Consider the following 12,051-nt stretch of genomic DNA (forward strand, 5'->3'; position numbering starts at 1 on the left):
ATCAACTCTATCCCTGAGCAATATTTCTGTATTCCTCCCAAGTGGAAAGATCAAATATTTCGTATTTTGCAGTGAAATACATCCAAAGGTTCTTAGCCAGTTCCACAATCCCTGAAAGATTTTCTTTTTTCCCCTGCTAAAGTCAGATCAAAGGCATTTATTTACCAGGATAAGCTGATGGTAGTTGCATATGTTCCCATGTTGTTGTTCCCCAACTACACTGGAACAGTATGTACTTTGAAAACACATTCTCATGCAACACCAACAAACACCATCACTGACTGCCTTTCCCCTAAAATCTAATTTATATCACCTCTTTACATGTCTCTCTTTTTCTCCTCTCGCACCTTTCTACTTCTTCTCATTCCTCCACAGGTGTGAGTGGACTGGAGTGGTGAGGTTTCTTCCCAGCATGCCACTGGCACAGAAGCATAGCAGGGCCACTGTGCCCACAACAGGTTGGATCGTGGCTTTGGCTCTGTTTCTTGCTCAACAGGTAAAATTTGTTCCGACAAAGTAGCTCTGTCCATTTTTTAAAATTTTTTTTTTTAGAGCTGCCAAGGGCTTTTCTTTCATATTCATTATTTATTTCCAATCTACTATTTTTGGCAGCAATGTTAATCATTTGACTCTGGGCACAAATCCACTCAAAGTGTTAATTAAGACTAGCTGCATGTTTTCAGCGTGTATTTAATATTTCATATTAGTAGTTTTTCTGTACATTTCTCCCTCAAAATACACCGTCTTAGTTATTATGAGACCAAGCAGAAAGTGTTACTATCACGAAGCCCTGCCCCCCAATGTTACTGTTGCTACGTCTGTCAAGCTTTCCCTTCTTGCATATATAGCTATGCAGTCTGCAGTGGTAATGGTGGAAGATTTACCACTTGACAATTCTCAGTAAACAATAGGTCCTGATGTCAGAAGGTGTAGACAAAAGAAGGCTCCTCGTTTATAGACAGTGACTGGCAATTTTGTCGGCTAAAATGTTGCTAATAGATTTTATCAGCTGTAGATCGCTTAGCTAAATAAACGTTGGCACCATGGGTTGGTCGAAAATGCTGTCTCTTGTAGGATGAGGACTAACCGGTGTGTTTGGCAAATGTAATTCTGTCTTGGGTAACGCTGGCTGTGGTTGCTGGAGTGAAACCAGAAATTGCAGAAATGCAATAAAGAACAAGACAGAGCTGCTAACTTTATCCTAAACTCTAATAGTGTTGTGAACGTGGCTTTTTTTCAATAACCTGTAACCCCATAAACTAATGTTCCTTGGCCTTGGAAATAACGCTTGGTTACCTTTGTAGGTAGAAAGCTATGTACAGCAGGATGTGCTAATATTTGCAGCTTACATTTGAGAAGATAAACACACTGTTTAATCCATTCCTTACACTTTGACTCCTGTGTTTTGGCTTTGGGAAGGCTTTACTACAGCCCAATGCAAATCAAAATCTTGATACACCTGCTGTGCCTAGTTACGGTTGTTTGGACAATTGCTGTTTTGGGAATGGGTCTTGCAAATGGTCAATTGCACACAGGTAGTGCTAGTAATCACATACTAATAACTCTAAGAGCTTTCTAAATCAAACATTTTAACAGATCTACAAAGTTCATGTTCAACAAGATGTCATAAATATAGTAGTCAGTGGATCCCACAGTTTCTGCCTGTGGCTTTATTTTCTGATTATCATTCTTTTCCCCTTGAAATGTTACTTGCTTTATCTAATGTTAGACCTTATCTGTGCTTTCTGCCAGACAAAAGAAAATCACGATCTGAAAATACTGAACTGTCACCACGCTTTTTGCAAATGACCTTCATTTTGAATGTGAAAATTGTTTTATCTGTGTTGCAGCCGGTGAGAAAATCCTTCATGTAAAGTGTATTAGTGTCATCTAGCTTTGTGTCCCCCTGGGTTCTTTTCTCAGTCTTCACTCCATCATTCTGTAAACACAAGATATAAAGGACAAAAACAACTAGAACCCCCCGAGTCCAAACCACGTGCAGTGTTTTTTGTTTCATACTGTCTCTCCCTCCAGGGCGCCGCTCATGCTGTTCCATCAGGAGACAACAAGCTGGTTCGTACCACCAGAGTGAGGAGACAGACCCCAGGGGGGGATCAGCCCCTCTATGATTCCTCAGCCAACCAGACCCTGCGGGAGCAACCTGTGGTCTTTAACCACGTCTATAACATCAATGTACCCTTGGAGTCTCTGTGCTCTGTCGACCTGGACGCCTCCGCACCACCTGATCCAGGTGATGGTGAGGTCTTCTGATCGATTGAGTGTTTGTTTGTGAACTCACTGTAGCCATCTTATCTGTTGTCCTGAAGTTACCTTTTGAGACACACAAACATGTTGTTTTTAAGACCCACTCTTTTTGATTCAAAGGTTCTCGTGCCGAGTTGGGGTCCAGACCTTCTATGGAGGGTCCAATGGATCAAACTGGACCAACAGAATACATTGAGCAGACGCTGGATGCTGACAGCCAGGTAGGTGTTTTCGCAATAATTTATTATTTATTATGTTTACTTAGTAATAGAGAGCGATGCAGTCTTTAGGATGACACAGAGTGAGATGTGAAGAGACTTGTTTTGAGTGATTTAGGCAGACTGTCTCATGTGGCACCGGAAAGGATTCCAAAGGATATTGTCAAACCACCACTGTAGCATAATTAGATTAGGTTAGGTATCTTTTTTTTCTCCAAATGTGTCTGTTTTGCAAAACATACATGACAAACTAACAACAGTTCACTCCTCCATCGTCCACCCATATGCTAAGCATGTTCCAAACAGTCATATTTTAAGTAGTAGTAAGTACCCCACTTCCCTCTCAATTCTCAATCTCTCACTGTTGAGCTTGTTTTAGGTGCCTACGTTGGTTTCCACACATTAGAGCGCCCACCTTTTGCTCTTGCTGTTGGGGAGAGATAGATAATACGGCAGGAGGGGGGTTTAAGAAGTTTCTATAGACGTTTTGATACTTTTTAGTGTGAAAACCGACTATAGCCTCAGTTCTCCCTGACAGACAAAACTGTAAAGTTTTTTTCTGCCACTTTCCAAGTCTACAGGGCTACAGGGGAGTGTTTGATACTTAAAAGGTAGATTTGGGGTAAAGTTTCACCCATAATTGTGGAGTTAAATGCTTTAATATGCTAAAGTCAAGCTCTTAAGTACCAATATGCACTTCTTAACCAAACTGTTGTCTTCTTCAGGTAACATTCACTCACCGCATCAACATCCCGAAAGCTGCATGTGGTTGTCCGGCAACAACCACAATCCAGCAGCTTGCCACCAGAGTGGAGATGCTGGAGAGAGAAGTTTCGCTGCTCAGAGCTCAGTGTGGATCTGGATGCTGCGGGGAGAGCTCAGCCATGGGTGAGTGCTGTTTAACAATGGACAACAAAGTGAATGGCTAAAGCTGGAAGTTGTTTATATAAGCCATTTTACCTACAGTATTTGCACAAAAAGCCTCCATTCAACCATTGTATCAACCATTAAGGCTTTTGAAAGCAAAGATATAAAGAACTGCTAGAAAAAAACATTATCATATGAGGCAAAAAGAACAGGTACTGTAGGTAAAACAGGCAGAAAAGACTGTTTATACCATGAATGAAGAGGGGACAGACAGCAGCAGAATATTGATGTTGGAAGGCAATTTCTTTTTTTCTGCTGCACAGTCTCGGTCTAAAAGGTGTGGAGAAACCTTTGCTACTGGTAAAAATTGTGTTCACTATTCAGGAGATGCTGCCATTATAATATGAGGGGACTAGAATGGATAGAGTTATAGGATATATTATGGTTAAAGGATCTGCTCTATTGACACCATCACCCCATTCAAATATTTTCTGAAAACGCTCCATCTCTACAGTGAGAATATGATTATCTCCAGCAGTCACGATCTGAATCTGAATGAGGAGGACGGTTCATGGAGAGGTTTTCCCATGCCGAAATCTTAATTCCTGGTATTCAGTCCTAATGCGAACATGAAGAGTATCGAATGTGTTCATTTCTAAGTTGGTATTAAAATAAAAGAACCAAGTGCAGGTAATATTACTCCAAAACTGAACTATCCCTTTAGGTCTGATTGTATTGTAATCTTTTCATCTTTGAATCGAGCATCATTTTGTCACATAATGATGTATATAATGTATTTACCTTTGTTCCCAGGTCGATTGGACTTTGTCCCAGGCTGCAGTGGCCACGGCAGCTTCAGCTTTGACCTGTGTGGCTGCATCTGCGAGGAAGGTTGGACGGGCAAAAACTGCTCCGAGCCTCGCTGCCAGGACGATTGCTCCGGCCAGGGGGTGTGCGTGGAAGGGGAGTGCGTGTGTGACCGTGACTTTGGAGGCGACAACTGTTCAGAGCCACGGTGCCCTTCAGACTGCTCAGGCCGAGGGTTGTGTATCGACGGGGAGTGTGTGTGCGAGGAGTCATTCACCGGCGAAGACTGCATGGTTGGAAGGTGTCTCAACGACTGCTCGGACCAGGGGCTGTGCGTCAACGGGACGTGCCAGTGCCGGCCAGGGTATGTGGGGGAGGACTGCTCGCTGGTCTACTGTGCCAACAACTGCAGCAAGAAGGGAGTCTGCAAGGATGGATTCTGCGTCTGCCAGGATGGCTTTGCTGGAGATGACTGCAATTCTGGTAGGCTATTACTTTTTATCCCTAATGTCAATTTGATCCTCTTGACTGTTGTCAAGTACAAAAAGTAATTCGTCTGACATTTGTGGTTCAATTCCCCGAAGGAGAAACTCTGGGCGAGGAAGTTGTCCTCCCTTAACACTTGCTGTCAGTGTGGTCAGGATCAAGTAACTCAGAGCAGAAATCCAGCCTAAACAGATTTCAGAATGACACCCTGTGACCCTCAAGTTCAGTCTGAATTCTTGAACAGGGGCAGCTTTCTTTTGAAATTAAAGCGGCAACGTGTCTCCATTTCCGAGATTTATTTACTGGAATGTGGGCACATTTTCTGTTCATGAATTTCTGGCACTATCACTGAGGTTGATTTAGGTGCAACAATTGAATGCATGCTTCAAGATTACAGTCCAGTGAGTATCTTTAAAAAAGGCATCTTGATGTCTCTTCCTCTGGTTTAAGAAATGAGAAAAAAAATGATTTATGTCACTTGATAAATAACACCAACAAACAGCAACAACAAACATATTTTCCCTTAAGCTACTCTTGAAGTAAGAAAATCTAGCTTCAGATACTGTAACACTCACAAAAATTTTATAAAACAGAGAAAAGCAGCAAATGCTCACATTTTAGAGGAAGAAAACATATGCATGCAAACATTTCCTGCATGATATATAACTGGAACTGGCATTCATGTGTCCTGGAATGCTGAGAGTTTGCAGACTGATAAAGGCTACAGCGGGGATTGTATTTATCAGCACACCTTTAACAAGAATAAAGGAAGTAATTAATTCAACCACCTAGTGTGGCGTTTAGCTTGTCTTACCCATGATTCTCCACGACACATGGTTTCCTATATGAGCCCTACAGAGCAGGTAGATCGATCTGATTTGTTGCATAAAAGCTTTGTAAAGCTTTCTCTCTCTTTGTTATAGCAGTTAGCTCTCAGCCCCATAATTTCTAATATACGTGGCGGGGTGCGTGACTTGCCGGACAGCAGAAGGTGTAACAGCCTTCATTTGTCAAAAAGTCATACTCACCCGGGGAGGGAACTGTCACATTAGCAGCAGCTGAGACAGTTTCCGAGCCGCGCTTGCCTTTGTTCAAACCCAGCTCTCCACTCCAAAATATCAGATCCTGCTCTGCCATTTGAGGCAGCTGTCAACAAAGTGACGGATGAGGACAGACTGAAGAGCGAGCGATAGAAAGACAGGCATGGCAAATCATATTACTAAGGCTTATTCCTCCTTGTTGCCCTCCCATTTAATATCTATACCAAGTGAGGGAGTCCGAATTGCTTATTTCTTTGCAATTAGTGGCTAAAATAGCCAAAGCTTGTAGGGGATAGTTTGCTGAATACAAAACGAAGCAGTTCAATTACCAGAGACCTGTAGGGTGACAGGCTTAAGTGCTTCATGTTATCAAAAGCTGAAGAAAGCGGGATGTATTTTTGCTTCAATTACGGTGGCCTATATTCTTCCCACTATGAGAAATAATGGAGGCTGTTGAATTTAAATGGGCTGTTTCAGGCGGGGAGTAGGATACAGTATATCTATACATGAAAATATACATACACACTCACAAAGCAGAGATGAACTTGTGCTGAAGAGTGGCGTTTAATCTTGACAGAGGAATTCCACGATCATTTTGATGAGTCCTGATGTTGCAGTGGGAAAAGTAGCGGTGACATTTTCATGTTGTTGACATCCTCTGAGTGCGGCAGTGGTGACAACTGACATTTACATTTCTCGCATAGTTGTGGATCTCAGTGCTGCACTTTTTTATTACCTTATTTTATTGTCCTGTTCTGCTGTATGCATCAATGAAGTTTGACTGAACAGCGTGGCTTTTTTAATCACAGCAGGTCAGTCAGTAGTAGCTATTTAGAAGCATACCGTATAAGGTATCTTTGTTCCTATTAGTTATATTATCAGGCAGAAAAAAAGGCCTTTGACAGACATGTGACAGTCCACCTCGTCACACAGACAAGCACAAACCTAAACTTAAGATGACAGCCATACAGGCAAAGGACACACAGTATTTATGTGCGTCATTCATAGTCCGCCTCAGCAGCTTGAGGACACATACTGTTATCATGGCTGTGACTGAATGTGTTGTAACTTGTAACAAAAGTCCTTCAATATCCAGAACCATTTTCCTCTGCTGAATAGAGATTGATTCGCTTTTTCCCTTTGACAGTATGTATTTTAGAGCGGCCTTTTTCCCAACCAAAAGAGACATGAATGTGGGTCTGATCTTTTAGCAAACGTCTAGTGTGCTCCCCTCTTTTGGATACTTTAGCAGAGTGTAGGATTAGAAACCAAATTTGCATTTCAGCATAGGAAACCCCACAGGCCTTTTTTTTTTAGCATAACTTCAACTTAATTTACTTTTCACCACTGATAAAACGTAATAGTTATAACAGGTGTTGCGCAGAGCTTTCCATAAGCGCCGGCTGCCGGCCAAACAGCCGACTACTCATTTAAGTCCAGCCGGCTACTTTATTATATTAATTTTTGATTCTAATAAAAGAGTTTTGATTAAAAAGTTGCGATTTTCTATGCATGTATATTTTGCGACTACTAGCCTCTGCTTCAAAATGATACAAGCATGATGATAGAGAAACATATCAGTCCCTCCCCCACATGCTGTACATGTACAAATATATATATGTGTGTGTCTGCGTGCTCAGCTGAGAGGTTGTGTCCTGCCGTAATTGGTGATAAAACACATTAAGATTTGTATTGATTGCACAGACAGGGGACATCCTCATTAGACGGAGTACTTCAGAAAACACCGGTGGCAACAACTTGAAGATTGCGTTGCATTTTCCATATAGGCTACGCCACACAGATGTTTATGGGCTTAATAAATGAGGAAATGAATGAATTATCTTTACTTACATTTTTTACAGCAGAGCTATCTCTAAGACGCATTGCAAACACACACTAAAACTGTAAATGTTGTGAATGTTTTGTGATACCTGTCCAGGATGACCAATGTTAGGCTTTGCAGAGACAGGCCCATGGTTGGTTTGTAACTAGGTTGTGTAAATCCAAACAAAATACAAAATGCAACAGAGGAGGACTCTTTATAATTGATCAGAGCAAGGAAAACAATGTCAGAGCACAGTGGTCAGGAGGTTTTAGTTCAACGGCAGATTGAATCTTTGACCTAAAATATCATACTTCTCACTAAAAGTTGCAGTTTAGTCACTTAAGCAAATTAACAGAAATGCCATTAAATAAAGTAGCCTGCAGGTAAGTTGCTCCTCTGATGACGCACTGACCTCCGTTGTCAGCTTGAGTTTCACCTCTAAGGTTTTAGTTCAGTAGATACTGCTGTATCTTCCTATGATAGCATACTGATTAGACCTAATGAGACTTAAAGACTCCAGGCGAGATTCTCAAATAACCTTCAGCAAGTTGCCCTTTTGAAACAAACCTTGAGAAAGCTACATTCCTGAGAAATGGTTTCACAATTTTCCACAAAAACAGCATTTGAATTAGTTTGCAAGTGATTTACAATGTGTGTGTTTGTAACATCCCATTTATGCAGATGAGCATTTTAACACAATTAGTTGTGAGATAACGTTAGGCAGCATGTATACAGATGAGAAGGTCTCTTCAGATTTAATTTCACATGTCTGGTGGGTCTTTTTTTAATTTTCTACATGTGTAGAGACGTGACCTTTTTAAAACTGTTTGCCATCCTAAGCCCAAGAACAAAACGTGCTGAAAGTGAAGATTAGAATAAGAAAGGAAAACATGGAGATCAAGTTAGGAACTGAAAGCTACTGCTGAACACTCACAAAGATCAGAGACTCTCGATACTCTGCAATTGAGAAATGCTGGTAGGATGTCAGGTTGAACGAGTCCTGGGCGACAGTTTCAATAGAGTAAATGTCTGTATTCAAATTAACTGGTTATTGATGAGCTTTCAGTTAGCAACAACAAGGTGAAATACTCAATGCTTCTCTATCTTTGCCGTATATATAGTAAAAAGTTGCAGATTTTGGCTCTAACATTGTTGACAAACTTTTCAGAGGAGCCTTTTCTTAAGTGCTCCCTTGAGAGTTTGCCCTTCACTTTCTATGGAAGTTTATGTCTTAACTTTAAAGCAGCTCGTCTGTTCAGCCTCCTGCGTGACCTCATTCAATCATTCTTCTTCTATCCCATGGATTATTGCTCCTTTGTTTGATTTGTTGTTTCCTTCATGTACGTGACGAAGCTGAGTCTAATTGATGAAATAAATCTAGCTTAGTGAATGCTGCAGGAGTTTCCAGTCCCCAGTGCAGGCTCACTGTTCACCAAAATGAGCAAACTACTGTACAGCACGTGGCCATCTGTCGAATGTGTGAGGAGGGAGCTGAATTGGCTATGAGAGTGTCCGAAGGCTCCCCAAGGAGGACTCAGGGCTGTGCTGTAGAGTCCTGTATCGCTGGATGTAGAGATGATGAGGGGTTGAGAGGCTGTTTATCACACTCACTGCTCCTTTATTCCTCCGTCTCTCCTTTTCTGTTTTCATTCTTATACTCTCTGATTGAACTCTTCCTTTCTGTTAGTCATTTTCTCTCCCGAAGCACATCTTGTTTAGTCTTTTTCTGTTCTGTCTGTCTGTGAATCCGTCTCATCGTTTCTGCAACTCAAACTGTTTGTACCTTCTGTCTTGTCTTCTCCTCCTTTATGTCCTTCACCTGTCTCCCCTCCTCCCCCCTATTGTTTTTGGCAGTGGGTGCTGTAAATACTCTTGTTTATGCCTCCACATTTACATTCAACACCACCTCCCAGGCTTATGGCTTGACGATCTCCACTCCAGCCCGAATGAATGACAGTGCTTCTCCCTCTCATGTTAACACTCAGCCTCTTGTTGCCACAAACACTGGCTTCTTTTACTGGCAGGAATGCACATACACACTGCAGTCCAGCCTATTGTCTTGTTTTAAAGATTACGGATGCAGAGACAGTTTTTGCTAGGAGAGATAATAGCAAATATAGCGATGTTGTGTGCATTGCCAATAGTGGTAAGCACATTGGTTATGGTAATTTTAGCATTTACTCGACCTTCATCGACACTGGATGGCACTATCAGTGCATCAGCAGTGAATCAAAGGGGAAACACGCCTATTAGGTTATTGTGCCAAAGGACATGAAACAAGTTATTCCTATATTTATATATAAAGTCTAACAGGACAGATCCTGGTAATTATAGACCTATTTGCTGGAAAAAGTAGTTCACAAGCAACTTAATCAGTAGTTAAATGTAGTTTATACATTTCAATCAGGTTTCAGAAAATCATATTCAACAGATACATGCCTACTGTAACAGACAGGGAAATAATATGGAATGATTTGAATTGATTTACTTATAAGCATTTGATTTTAATACCATCCACCACATTCTGTTACTTAAGAAGCTGTCGGCTGTGGGTCTGTGTCCATCATCGTTGAAATGGTTTACTACATACTCAACACGGAGACTCCAGAGAGTTGAAGTTCAAGGCCTCTTATCTAGTCAACTTATAACATGTGGAGAAAGCAAGTTTGAGACTGCTGGCCAATTCTCTTACTTGTTGTTTGTTTGTGAATCTGTTTGTGGTTTGAAGGTCTGGAAAAAAACTACCGTTTTCTCAGAACAAGTTAGTCAGAGTTGTGTTGAATTTGAACCCAAGAGCACACATTGGCAACCAGCAATTCCAACAGCTCGGGTGGTTACCTTTGAAGGATAGAGCCATACAGCTACAACTCAGTGTGATTCATAATATTTGTTCCATTGGATTGGAACGAGTTACCATTGCATAAGTAAACACCACAGTTAAATTGTGTCTTATGTGGTTACATTTTATAATTAGCATTATAAGACCAAAAAATGCTGGCACAAAATAAAAATAGTCGTTAATACATAATTTGTGGGGGTTTTTTGTCTCAACAGTGGCACCAGCCATGAACCTGAAGATACGGGGCGTGACTGATCGCACTATTGAGCTGGAGTGGGAGGGGTCAGTTGTGCTGACAGATTTCTTGGTGACCTACACACCAAGCAGTGCTGGAGGTAAGTACAGAGCTATGTTGGCCAAGCAAGGAAGGCTGTAATATAAGTTTCCGTTGATTGAAAATGTCTTGATAGAATATACCGCTTCTTTAAAAAAAATAAAGTGCATCCATGTATCCGTGTATCTTTTTACCTGTCTCTCTATCAGGTGTGCAACTAGAGATAAGGATTCCAGGCAATATCACCACCTGCACTATTTCAGGCCTGGAGGCAGGCATAGAGTACAACATCAACGTGTTTGCTGTCATTAACAACAGTATCAGCGTCCCTGCCAGCATTGCTGTTTCGACCTGTAAGTGCAGTCCTCTGGGTTGTTTTGACAAAATGTTCTCATGTGGAGGATACTCCACTGAGGCCGTGTTTTGTCCCTGAGCAACAGAATAAAATGTTCTCTGTCTCATACAGTGCTGCACATTGGTTCTCACATGGACTCAGCCATTCACGCGGATGCACACACACCCTGTCTCTCACTTTTTTTTGTTAAATCCTGCCCAAGATGTTTCTAAGTGTCAATAGAGTGAGAATACCATCTGCTCTTCTGTGCCAACTGTTTGTGATTCCTACCTGTAACACCTGCTTGATGTCACTCACACTTCAATACACACACGCAAATCTGAACAACTTCTGAATGTGTACCTCGTGGCCGGTGTCACTGCCAGGTTGTTGGACCTGACAGAAATACATACTAGTTGCTTCCATACTCACCGAAGTATGCAAAGTCACTGAACCCCTTAACAAGTAATGGCCTGTTTTTAATGGCTCTCTACATCAGCTGGCTACATACAGTGTGTTGCCATTAGTTCAGTCTTGGCTGGTAAAATTATCCATTTCACAGATAAGTGAATTTAATTTCAGTGATTGCTGAATTCAGAGTAATAAAGTCAATTTAGGGCAATTAAGCTTGATGCAACCATTTTTCAGTGATGATATGATTTGTTGGGTTGTCTTTGCTAAATGTAATTATGAAATGTAGTATTTGATTATCTGGAAAGATTTATGAGGACACAGCTGCCTCTGAAGAAAAGTAATTTTAGCATTTTGCTAAATCAAGTATGGGCTACATTATCTGTTTTAAACCCAGGAACTAATCATGCAAGGGTTTTATAGATTACTATCATCAGTACTATCGAAATCATTGCATATCCAATTTTAAAAATGTCTTTTTAACGTGTCTTATGAAGCAGGTGTGCATGTTTGAATTCTTTTTGAACAAAAATGACATCTTTTGATCAATAGCAATGCTAAAAAATCATGTACAATCTATAGCTTTAGTGTAGCATCCCTCATGATCGAAACAAAGAAAATGAATTTAGACAGAGACAACACAACAGAAAAAAAAATGTAAACGAGAAAGGTTCAGCATTGGGTC

At 41.1% G+C, this 12,051-nt stretch overlaps 1 protein-coding gene across 1 annotated transcript in view; it reads left to right on the forward strand.

The window, feature by feature from the left end:
- The first annotated feature begins 382 nt into the window (after nucleotides 1–382).
- Nucleotides 383–12,051, forward strand: part of tnr (tenascin R (restrictin, janusin)) — a 62,166-nt gene continuing 50,497 nt past the window's right edge. The window contains exons 1-7 of the mRNA XM_070918478.1: nucleotides 383–496; nucleotides 2,035–2,251; nucleotides 2,386–2,486; nucleotides 3,209–3,371; nucleotides 4,164–4,640; nucleotides 10,563–10,682; nucleotides 10,831–10,974. Of these exons, the coding sequence (XP_070774579.1) occupies nucleotides 413–496; nucleotides 2,035–2,251; nucleotides 2,386–2,486; nucleotides 3,209–3,371; nucleotides 4,164–4,640; nucleotides 10,563–10,682; nucleotides 10,831–10,974 (1,306 nt within the window). The 5' untranslated portion in view covers nucleotides 383–412. The remainder of the gene's footprint in view (nucleotides 497–2,034; nucleotides 2,252–2,385; nucleotides 2,487–3,208; nucleotides 3,372–4,163; nucleotides 4,641–10,562; nucleotides 10,683–10,830; nucleotides 10,975–12,051) is intronic.

Source organism: Enoplosus armatus, chromosome 14, assembly GCF_043641665.1.
Source record: "Enoplosus armatus isolate fEnoArm2 chromosome 14, fEnoArm2.hap1, whole genome shotgun sequence".
In the NCBI taxonomy this organism is placed as follows: Eukaryota; Metazoa; Chordata; class Actinopteri; order Centrarchiformes; family Enoplosidae; genus Enoplosus; species Enoplosus armatus.